At 40.3% G+C, this 12,550-nt stretch overlaps 1 protein-coding gene across 1 annotated transcript in view; it reads right to left on the bottom strand.

Annotated features, from left to right (window-relative positions):
- dnai1.2 (dynein, axonemal, intermediate chain 1, paralog 2) overlaps positions 1-12,550 on the bottom strand; it is a 206,416-nt gene that overhangs the window by 140,263 nt on the left and 53,603 nt on the right. Inside the window, exons 7-8 of the mRNA XM_063042782.1 lie at positions 10,777-10,877; positions 7,414-7,527 (exon numbers count right to left, since the gene is read on the bottom strand). Coding sequence (XP_062898852.1) covers positions 7,414-7,527; positions 10,777-10,877 — 215 coding nt within the window. The remainder of the gene's footprint in view (positions 1-7,413; positions 7,528-10,776; positions 10,878-12,550) is intronic.

The following is a 12,550-nucleotide window of genomic DNA, read 5'->3' as shown; positions in this document are numbered from 1 at the left end:
GCCTGAAGGCACACACTCAGCGACGCAGCAACAGCTTCTTCCCCTCTGCCATATGATTCCTAAATGGACATTGAATCCGTGAACACTACCTCACTTTTTAATATACACTGTATATTATTTCTGTTTATTGCACAATTTTTAATCTATTCAGTATACTGTATGTATACTGTAATTGATTTACCTGTTTATTTATTATTATTACTTTTATGTTTTTCTCTTCTTCTGTATTATGTGTTGTATTGAATTGCTGCTGCTAAGGTAACAAATTTCATGACACCTGATTCTGATTCTGATTGTGAGCTTCAAAGCACACTGAAAACTTATCCTTAATGATGGACTCCAACATCTTCCCAACCACTGAAGTCAGACTAACTGGCCTATAACTTCCTTTCTTCTGCCTGACTCTCTTCTTAAAGAGTGTAGTAACATTTGTGATTTTCCATTCTTCCAGAACCATTCCAAAATGTAGACATCACTATTAATGCCTCCAGAATCTCTTGACCTACCCCTTTCAGAACACTGGAGTGTAGCCCATCTGGTGCAGGTGACATATCTACCTCCAGACCTTTCAATTTACCAAGCACCTTCTTCTAGTTAAAGCAACTACACTCACTTCTGCCCCGAACATTTTTGAATTTCTGGCACACTGCTAGTGTCTTCCACAGTGAAGACTTACACAAAATACCTGTTAAGTTCATCCACCATTTATTTCTCCCCCATTACTACCTCTCCAGTATCAATTTCCAGTGGTCCAATATCCACTCTCACCTGTCTTTTACTCCTTATATATCTGAAAAAAGCTTTTGATACCCTCTTTTATATTATTGGTTGGCTTACCTTCATATTTCATTTTTTTCTCTCTTTATGGCTTTTTAGTTGCCTTCTGTTGGTTTTAAAAGCTCCCCAATCCTCTATTTCCCACTATTTTTTTCTATATTCCTGTTTGAGTACTGTTGGGGGGACAGCTTACCTGAGTGAAGCAACACTGGCCGTGCCTCCAGCACAGAGTCTGGCCCTGTAGCTCACAAGGGTAGGGAAAGGAAGAGGAGGGCAGTAGTAATAGGGAACTCTATAGTTAGGAGTCAGATAGGCGATTCTGCAGATGCAGTCAGGAGACCCGGATGGTAGTTTGCCTCCCTGATGCCAGGGTCCGGGATGTTTCTGATCGCGTCCAAGATATCCTGAAGTGGGAGGGTGAGGAGCCAGAGGAAATGGTACATATAGGTACCAACGACATAGGTAGGAAAAGGGAAGAGATCCTGAAAAGAGAATATTGTGAGTTAGGAAGGGAGTTGAGAAGAAGGACCACAAAGGTGGTCATCTCGGGATTACTGACTGTGCCACGCGACGGTGAGAGTAGGAATGGAATGAGGTGGAGGATAAATGCGTGGCTGAGGGATTGGAGCAGGGGGCAGGGATTCAAGTTTTTGGATCATTGGGACTTCTTTTGGCGCAGGTGTGACCTGTACAAAAAGGACGGGTTGCACTTGAATCCTAGGGGGACCAATATCCTGGCAGGGAGATTTGCGAAGGCTACTGAGGAGACTTTAAATGAGAATGGTTGGAGGGCAGGAATCAAATTGAAGAGATTAGGAGAGAGGAGGTTAGTTCACAAATAGAGAAAGCTAGTAGACAGTGTGTGATGGAAGATAGGCTGGGGACAGAGAATGGGAGCACACAGACCGAAGTTGTAGGGGAGAAGGAAGAAAAAGATAACAGAGTTGTTTGCTCCATTAGGAATAAACAGAGAGTAAGAGGTGAAGAGTTTCTTAAATGCATGTATTTTAATGCTAGGAGCATTGTAAGAAAGGTGGATGAGCTTAGAGCATGGATTGATACCTGGAAATATGATGTTGCAGCTATTAGTGAAACATGGTTGCAGGAGGGGTGTGATTGGCAACTAAATATTCCGGGATTTCGTTGCTTCAGGTGTGATCGAATAGGAGGGGCAAGAGGGACAGGTGTTGCATTGCTTGTCAGAGAAGATATAACAGCAGTGCATTAGCAGGATAGATTAGAAGACTCGTCTATGGACGCTATTTGGGTGGAATTGAGAAATGGGAAAGGTGTAGTGACGCTTACAGGGATGTATTATAGACCACCTAATGGGGAGCGAGAATTGGAGGAGAAAATTGTAAGGAGATAGCAGATGCTTGTAGTAAGCACAAGGTTGTGATTGTGGGAGATTTTAATTTTCCACACATTGACTGGGAAGCCCATTCTGTAAAAGGGCTGGATGGTTTGGAGTTTGTAAAATGTGTGCAAGATAGTTTTCTGCAGCAATACATAGAGGTACCAACTAGAGAAGGCACGGTGTTGGACCTCCTGTAGGGAATGAGATGGGTCAGGTGATGGAGGTATGTGTTGAGGAGCACTTCAGGTCCAGTGATCACAATACCATTAGTATCAATATAATTATGGAGAAAGATAGGACTGGATCCAGGATTGAGATTTTTGATTGGAGAAAGGCTAACTTTGAGGAGATGCAAAAGGATTTAGAAGGAGTGGATTGGGACAATTTGTTTTATGGGATGGATGTAATAGAGAAATGGAGGCCATTTAAAGGTGAAATTTAAAGGTTGAAAGGAAAGGTTAAAAGTTTGAGGGAGGCATGGTTTTCAAGGGATTTTGGAAACTTGGTTTGGAAAAAGAGAGAGATCTACAATAAGTCCAGGCAGCTTGGAGTAAATGCGGTGCTTGAGGAATATAAAGAATCTTAAGAAAGAAATTAAAAAAGCTAAAAGAAGATATGAGGTTGCTTTGGCAAGTAAGGTGAAAATAAATCCAAAAGATTTCTACAGTTATATTAATAGCAAAAGGATAGTGAGGGATAAACTCGGTCCCTTAGAGAATCAGAGTGGACGGCTATGTGCGGAGCCAAAAGAGGTGGGGGAGGTTTTGAACAATTTCTTTTCTTCGGTATTCACTAAGGAGAAGGATATTGAATTGTGTAAGGTAAGGGAAGCAAGAGGGGTAGCTATGGAAAGTATGATGATTAAAGAAGAGGAAGTACTGGCGCTTTTAAGGAATATAAAAGTGGATAAGTCTCTGGGTCCGGACAGGATATTCCCTAGGACCTTGAGGGAAGTTAGTGTGGAACTAGCAGGGGCTCTGACAGAAAACTTTCAAATGTCATTAGAAACGGGGATGGTGCCGGAGGATTGGCGTATTGCTCATGTTGTTCCGTTATTTAAAAAGGGTTCTAAGAGTAAACCTAGCAATTATCGGCCTGTGAGTTTGACGTCAGTAGTGGGTAAATTGATGGAAAGTATTCTTAGAGATGGCATATATAATTATCCGGATAGACAGGGTCTGATCAGGAACAGTCAACATGGATTTGTGCGTGGAAGATCACGTTTGACAAATCTTATTAAATTTTTTGATGAGGTTACTAGGAAAGTTGACGAGGGTAAAGCGGTGGATGTTGTCTATATGAACTTCAGTAAGGCCTTTGACAAGGTTCCACAAGGAAGGTTGGTTAGGAAGGTTCAATGGTTAGGTATTAATATTGAAGTAGTGAAATGGATTCAGCAGTGGGTGGATGGGAGACGCCAAAGAGTAGTAGTAGATAACTGTGTGTCAGATTGGAGGACAGTGTCTAGTGGTGTGCCTCAGAGATCTGGACCGGGTCCAATGTTGCTTGTCATATATATTAATGATCTGGATGATGGTAAATTGGATTAGTAAGTATGCAGATGATAGTAAGATAGGTGGAGTTGTGGATAATGAAGTAGGTTTTCAAAGCTTGCAGAGAGATTTAGGCCAGTTAGAAGAGTGGGCTGAAAGATGGCAGATGGAGCTTAATGCTGATAAATGTGAGGTGCTAAATTTTGGTAGGACTAATCAAAATAGGACATACATGGTAAATGGTAGTGCATTGAAGAATGCAGTAGAACAGAGGGATCTAGGAATAATGGTGCATAGTTCCCTGAAGGTGGAATCTCATGTGGATAGGGTGATGAAGAAAGCTTTTGGTATGGTGGCCTTTATTAATCAGAGCATTGAGTATTGGAGTTGGGATGTAATGTTGAAATTGTATAAGGCATTGGTAAGGCCAAATTTGGAGTATTGTGTACAGTTCTGGTCACTGAATTATAGGACAGATGTCAATAAAATTGAGGGAGTACAGAGGAGATTTACTAGAATGTTGCCTGGCTTTCATCTCCTAAGTTACAGAGAAAGGTTGAACAAGTTGGGTCTTTATTCTTTGGAGCGTAGAAGGTTGAGGGGGACTTGATAAAGGTATTTAAAATTATGAGGGGAATAGATAGAGTTGACGTGGATAGGCTTTTTCCATTGAGAGTAGGGGAGATTCAAACAAGAGGACATGAGTTGAGAGTTAAAGGGCAAAAGTTTAGGGGTAACATGAGGGGCAACTTCTTTACTCAGAGAGTGGCAGCTGTGTGGAATGAGCTTCCAGCAGAAGTGGTTGAGGCAGGTTCGATGTTGTCACTTAAAGTTAAATTGGATAGCTATATGGACGGGAAAGGAATGGAGGGTTATGGGCCGAGTGCAGGTTGGTGGGACTAGGTGAGAGCATGAGTTCGGCACGGACTAGAAGGGCTGAGATGGCCTGTTTCCGTGCTGTAATTGTTGTATGGTTATACGGTTATATTATATGCCACCTCTTTTTCTTTTATGCAGTCTTTGACTTCCCTTGTCAGCCACAATTGTCTTGTTCTCCCTTTAGAATTCTTCTTTGTCTTTAGGATGTATCTATCCTGCGCCTTCCAAATTGTTCCGAGAAACACCAGTCATTGCTGTTCTACTGACATCCCTGCTAGTGTCCCTTCCAATCAAGAATCCTCTGTCATGCCTCTATAATTCCATTGGCTACTGTTCAGAGGCCTGTATATAATTACCATTAGACTATTTTTTAAACTTTGCAGTCCCTTTACTCTATCCACAAGAATTCTACAACTTCCAGAACTATGCCCCTTTCTAAGGACTTGATTTCATTTTTCACCAATAAAGACACTCCACCCCTTCTGCCTACATGTGTGTCCCTTCATACAATGTGTATCCGTGGATGTTAAGCTCCCAACAAAGATCTTTTTTCAGTCACAACTCAGTGATGCCCACAACATCATACGTGCCAACCTCTAGCTGCATTACAAGATTACTACCTTATTCTGTGTACTGTATGCATTCAAATATAACATCTTCAGTCCTGTATTCATCACCCTTTTCAATTTTGTCACCACGTAACACTTCAACTCATCCACTGACTGCAATTTGCCCTATCATCTGTGTCTACTTGTATACTGATTGCCCCATCCTCAGTTCTCTTACTGCAGTTCCCATTCCCATGCCAAATTAGCTTAAGCACATAATTGAATCAGTCAAGAAAGGTGTGCAGTCAAGAAAGGTACCCATGACTGCTGACATTAGAGCATCCATTGGAAGAGTCCAGAGACTGTTTAGCCTTATGCATGGAGCCTGTTTTTGAAAGCTTAGGCAATGTTCTCAGTTTCTATGAACTTCTACTGACTCCAGAAATAAAAGAGCACAAGTTTTATGATGTGGAAATCAAATATAGATACATATTTAAATGGAATATATATATCATTCATTACATGCCAACTCGTATGATGTAGGTGACCATGGTCTTTCTATGACCATGATTGTTCTTGGCAATTTTTTCTACAGAAGTGGTTTGCCATTGCCTTCTTCTGGGGGATGTCTTTACAAGATGGATGACAGCAGCCATTATCAACACTCTTCACATATTGTCAGCCTGGCATCAGTGGTCGCATAACCAGTACTTGTGATATGCACCAGCTACTCATACGACCATCTACCACCTGCTCCCATAGCTTCATGACCTAGCAGGTGCTACAGCTTGCCCATGGGTGACCTGTAGGCTGACGGAAGGAAGGGGTGCCTTACATTTCCTCCACCCCTGCTTTTGCTGTGTTTTTGATTGGTTAAACAATTCAATGTTAGTCATTATGATAAAGTTTTTTTTATTTATTTAATACTTTTCACTATCAGTATTATCTTTAGAAGATAGTCAGAAAGTAAATGAGAGAGAATGTGTTCGAAACTTTATGAAAGGGACCCCACTGTAGAGTGAACAAGACTAGCCTAATGGCACAGTCAGCTTCAGAATCAGGTAAATAGTTCCTTATCAATCAGAAGAAATTGGCTGCCATAAATCTGAAATAAAAGTTATAACACAGCAGCAATCTTTCATGATTCGGATTGGCCATACATAGCCTATTATGTAGGATTGTGAAGGCGATAGTGCAGAGTGCATTTAAGCTTCTGATTGTGGAAGCTATTTGTAGAGACAGAATATACTAAAAATTTAGAACACTTGATACCAAATATCACCTGTAGTCAACAGATGCAATTCCTCTGAAGAGCTACGGACAGATAATAAAGCAAGTATGACCTGAGTACATTCACTTTTTAACCTTACAGTGAAATGTGTATTGAATCCTTTAGTTTGGAATGATATCTATAATGCCTGGAGAATATTCCAGAGTTGGGGAACCATGGAAAATGACAAAATGACATAATGATGTAGAATGGACCTGCTCCGCACCTGATTCAGAACAGTGGGACTTTAGGATCACTGATTAAACATGGACCCTAAAGGGAGTTGTGAAAAGAGGTCAACTTCTCTAAACTTGATTAACAAGAATTGTTTAACCAACTGCTTAACTGGATTGCATCCTTGTTGTAATGCTCCACAGAATAACATAATGGAGGTGGGTGTGATGAGTCAACAGACCCTAAAGAGTGTACTTGGACCAACGACATTTTACACTGTTCTGATAACATAATGAAACATACTCTTATTTAAGACCAGAATCTCGAGTGCTGAACTATGGCATAAACTGCAGACCAACCTCATCCATTCACAGTTAACCTGCAGAAAAATGGTGTACTTGAAGACCACCTTGCACTGGTAATACCAGCACAGGAATAACTAACCTTCCAGTTGTGTCACATTTTTTTTAGCGCAACCTGTAAGGCTTGAAAGACCTGAGCATGTGAGTGTGTTGACATTCGAAGGCGAAGAGAACAGTTACATCACTATGTAGTGCATTTCAACATGGACATCAGTTAGAGGACTTAGGAGATGACTAAAGGTTAAAAGATGGAGCTGGACACAAACATGGGAGTAAGAAGCATAACATCTCCAACGATGTGATAAGAATAGTGTGCTTTCCGACTACAGTTGATGCAGCTACCCAAATGGGTCTACAATGATTCCTTGTGATGCCTCAGAGGAGTTACACTTAGTCCGCCATAAAACTAAGATTGCACTTTTAAATATATTAACTAAGACTTCGGGACTCTTTTTGCTTGCATTCTTGTTCCTAGCTGGTTTAGCTTTCTATAAGGCTGACAATACAGTGTAACTGAAGTTATTTGTTTCATCAAAAAATAATACTATTTTACCCTCATTGGATTGTTGAAAGTCTGTGAAGCTCTTTCACTGAAGTTGAACTGGTTGGGAATTCTTCGTTCTTGCTTAGGTTTAATTATTTCCTTTTCTTCTTCCTCATCCATTGCCTGCGGAATAATCAATAAATATAAGCATAAAAGGACTGTATTTCATCAAAATAAATGATTAATTCAAATCTAAATTGCAATTACTTTTAGAAGCAATTTCTATAAAGTTTAAAAATAATTATAACTCCAGGTGCCTAGAGAAATGTACTACAAACACTGCAACCTACAGTCGGTGACCATTATTGATTGCCTGAAAAATATTGGTAAGCTGTCCTCATGAATTGTGAAAGATCTTCTGATGAAGCTACTTGCACTGTTGTTTTAGGTAAGTAATCTCAACATTAAGGTGAAATATTTTTAAATCAGGATAGTGTGTATTGTTACTCCCAAGAACTCATACCCTTGCCCTTCTTCAGAAATAATCTCTACCATCTCGAAAGACATAGGCAATGAGTACATAGGAAGCATCTGCAAACTTCTCTTCAACCATCAGAATAAGTGGAAAATAAGACCATAAGAGATAGGAGCAGAAGTAGGCCATTCGGCCCATCGAGTCTGCTTCACCATTCAATCATGTGCTGATCCAATTCTTCCAGTCATCCCCACTCCCCTGCCTTTACCCCATACCCTTTGCTGCCCTGGTTAATCAAGAACCTGTCTATCTCTGCCTTAAATGCACCCAATGACTTGGCCTCCACAGCCGCTTGTGGCAACAAATTCCACAGATTTACCACCCTCTGACTAAAGTAATTTCTCCGCATCTCAGTTCTAAATGGACGTCCTTCAATCTTGAAGTCGTGCCCTCTTGCCCTAGAATTCCCTACCCTGGGAAATAACTTTGCCGTATCTAATCTGTTCAGGCATTTTAACATTTGGAATGTTTCTATGAGATCCCCCCTCATTCTCCTGAACTCCAGGGAATACAGCCCAAGAGCTGCCAGACGTTCCTCATACAGTAACCCTTTCATTCCTGGAACCATTCTTGTGAATCTTCTCTGAACCCTTTCCAATGTCAGCATATCCTTTCTAAAACAAGGAACCCAAAACTGCACACAATACTCCAAATGTGGTCTCATGAGTGCCTTATAGAGCCTCAACATCACATCCCTGCTCTTATATTCTATACCTCTAAAAATGAATGCCAACATTGCATTCGCCTTCTTCACAACCAACTGAACCTGAAGGTTAACCTTTAGGGTATCCTGCACAAGGACTCCCAAGTCCCTTTGCATCTCTGCACTTTGAATTCTCTCCCCATCTAAATAATAGTCTGCCCGTTTATTTCTTCCACCAAAGTGCATGACCATACACTTTCCAACATTGTATTTCATTTGCCACTTCTTTGCCCATTCCCCTAAACTATCTAAGTATCTCTGCAGGCTCCCTGTTTCCTCAACACTACCCGCTCCTTCACCTATCTTTGTATCATCAACAAATTTAGCCACAAATCCATTAATACCGTAGTCCAAATCATTGACATACATCATAAAAAACAGTGGTCCCAACACCAACCCCTGTGGAAATCCACGGGTAACCGGCAGCCAGCCAGACTAGGATCCCTTTATTCCCACTCTCTGTCTTCTGCCAACCAGTCAATACTCCACCCATAAATGTATGAATGTTTGATCAAAATTTTGGAACTCCCGACCTACACCATAAAGTTGATGCAGTTCAGGAAGGCTTTGTTATCAACATCCATTTCCCATGTATGAGCAACAAAATAAGAGTAAAGGTTATAGTATTGAATAATAATTACTTAAGAAGTTCAGAAAAAGAAACAGAACCCCTTGCGCCTTCTCAGCTCTTCAACAAAACCATGCTACTAAATCCATTGATTCATACTTTCAGCCCTTGTAATCTGGAAGAAATCTAAACCATTAAAACAAAACAAGAAGCAACTAATCAATGACAGCACGAAATCACAAAATACAGAAAATAAGGACAAACTAAAACCAAGGGACGGTGCATGCACAAAGACAGCAAGTGAGAAAAAAGAAAATATGAGAAGGTTAGATCAAAAGAATTAGGAAAGCAAACAAAATAAACGTGAAATTAAATTATCAAGGAATATTAAAAAATGATGTTCTGCACATACTGTACATAAATGATAAAAGAAAAACCTTAATAAAGATAGCTCAGAAAGGACAGCCATGCTTATTCAAGGATCATATTATTTGTCTGTAACTGCATAAGCTCTTTATTAATAAATATCTATCCAATTCCCTTCTAAGATCACTTATGAAACAGTTTTCATCTCCAGATCCAGATAATTCTCTAAGTAAAAAGATTTTGCTTCATCTTTTGCCTACGATTTTGAGCCTATGACCTTTGTTCATTGGCTTATTTTCTAGAACACATACTTTATTTTCCACTCTCAAAACCACTCATCATCTGGATAACTTCCATGAGGTCACTTGTTACTTTTAATACTTCCTTTTCTAAGAGAAGTAGCCTTAATTCTTAGCAAACAATTCTGGAATTGGAATTGGCTTACTATTGTTGTGTGTATGAAGATACAATGAAGAGCTTGTCTTGCATGCTGTTCATACAGATCAAATCATTGCTCTGAGATAGAACAAGGTAAACAATAACAGAATGAAGTAACAACCATAGAGAAAATGCAGTGCAGGTAAACAATAATGGGTAAGATCATGGCAAGGTAGATTGTGAGGTCTGGAGTCCAGCTTACCATCCAAGGAAACCATTCAACAGTCTTGTAACAGAGGGGTAGAAGCTGTTCTTGAGCCTGATGCTACGTATTTTCAGTCTTTTGTACCTTCCTCTCAATGGAAGAGGGGAGAAGAGAGATGGAGTGTGTGGAAACATTTCTCTTAATTGAATTCCCTCAATCTAGGTAACATCTTGACATATTCCTTCTCTGCATCCTTCCAGATGTCAGCTGAGATCATTAGTTCTAACCAGTTGCAGAATAAATGTTTGTGAGTCCATCAGATTTCACTAGCTGTTCTCTAAATTGTCCTTTTCCATCTATTTCAATACTATGAAAATATGAGACACTTATTAACTCGAATATTTGCAACAAAGTCTAATAAAGCCCAATATCAATTTTAATATCATGGTGAAACAAGGAGATCCATTACAAATGATAATATTCAAATATCTTTTAATTGTATCAATAGGAATTAGACGAACAGGGACTCTAGTTTACACTGACATCTATAGCTGGTTAGTACTCATTCTCAAGCTCAGTCAAGAAAGAAGCTTTAATTCAAGACCACAAAATATGGTTATCACAGCTAAATTTAAATAAGGCAGTGCAAGTTGATCGTTCAGATTAAAAGCTTGTACCTTTGCATCTGGAAGCTCTTCTACATCTTCTTCTATGTCTATCTTTGCATTTTCATATGGCATTGCTTCAGTCGGCGTAGAAGCTGCTAAAGGTTCTTCATCTAGATAATAGGCAGGAAAGGCTATAAGTTAACGGGATGGATCATCTTTAACTTTGACCAGTGGCCGAACAGTGAATCGGAATCAGAATCAGGTTTATTATCACTGACATGTGTTGTGAAATTTGTTAACTTAGCAGCAGTTCAATGCACTACATAATATAAAAAAAGAGAGAAAAAAAGTAATAACAAATAAATAAGTAAATCAATTACAGTATATGTACAAAGAATAGATTAAAAATTGTGCAAAACCAGAAATAATATATATTAAAAAAGTGAGATAATGTTCACAGGATCAATGTCCATTTAGGAATCAGATGGCAGAAGGGAAGAAGCTGTTCCTGAATCACTGAGTGTGTGCCTTCAGGCTTCTGTACCTCATACCTGATGGTAACAGTGAGAAAAGGGCATGCCCTGGGTGCTGGGGGTCCTTAATAAAGGACCTTTCTGAGACACCTCTCCTTGAAGGTATCCTGGGTACTTTGTAGGCTAGTATCCAAAATGGAGCCCCCCTCCCCCCGACATACCAGACAGTGATGCAGCCTGTCAGAATGCTCTCCATGGTACATCTACAGAAGTTTTTGAGTGTTTTTGTTGACATACTAAATCTCTAGGGATACGAATTGACAATAAACTGGACTGGTCAAAGAACACTGAGGCTGTCTACAAGAAGGGTCAGAGCCGTCTCTATTTCCTGAGGAGACTGAGGTCCTTTAACATCTGCCGGACGATACTGAGGATGTTCTACGAGTCTGTGGTGGCCAGTGCTATCATGTTTGCTGTTGTGTGCTGGGGCAGCAGGCTGAGGGTAGCAGACACCAACAGAATCAACAAACTCATTCGTAAGGCCAGTGATGTTGCGGGGATGGAACTGGACTCTCTCACAGTGGTGTCTGAAAAGAGGATGCCATCTAAGTTGCATGCCATCTTGGTCAATGTCTCCCATCCACTACATAATGTACTGGGTGGGCACAGGAGTACATTCAGCCAGAGACTCATTCCACCGAGATGCAGCACTAAGCGTCATAGGAAGTCATTCCTGCCTGTGGCCATCAAACTTTACAACTCCTCCCTTGGAGGGTCAGACATCCTGAGCCAATAGGCTGGTCCTGGACTTATTTCATAATTTACTGGCATAATTTACATATTACTATTTAACTATTTATGGTTCTATTACTATTTATTATTTATGGAGCAACTGTAACGAAAACCAATTTCCCCCGGGATTAATAAAGTATGACTATGACTATGACTATGACTCTTCAAACTCCTAACAAAGTATGAATGCTGTCTTGCCTCCTTTGTAGCTGCATCGATATGTTACGACGAGGTTAGGTCCTCAGAGATCTTGGCACCCAGGAACTTGAAACTGCTCACTCCCTCTTCTTCAGATCCCTCTATGAGGATTGGTTATGTGTTCCTTCATCTTACCCCTCCTGAAGTCCACAATCAGCTCTTTCGTCTTATTGATGTTGAGTGCCAGGTTGTTGCTGCGACACCACTCCACTAGTTGGCATATCTCACTCCTGTACACCCTATTGTTACCATCTGAGATGCTACTAACAATGGATTTATCATCAGCAAATTTACAGATGGTATCTGAGCTATGCCTAGCCACACAGTCATGGGTATAGAGACAGTAGAGCAGTGGGCTAAGCACACACCCCTGAGGTGCA

This window comes from Mobula hypostoma, chromosome 3 (assembly GCF_963921235.1).
Source record: "Mobula hypostoma chromosome 3, sMobHyp1.1, whole genome shotgun sequence".
Classification (NCBI taxonomy): domain Eukaryota; kingdom Metazoa; phylum Chordata; class Chondrichthyes; order Myliobatiformes; family Myliobatidae; genus Mobula; species Mobula hypostoma.
Note: the sequence above shows the minus strand (reverse complement) of the source record. Positions and strands in the feature narration are given on the sequence as shown.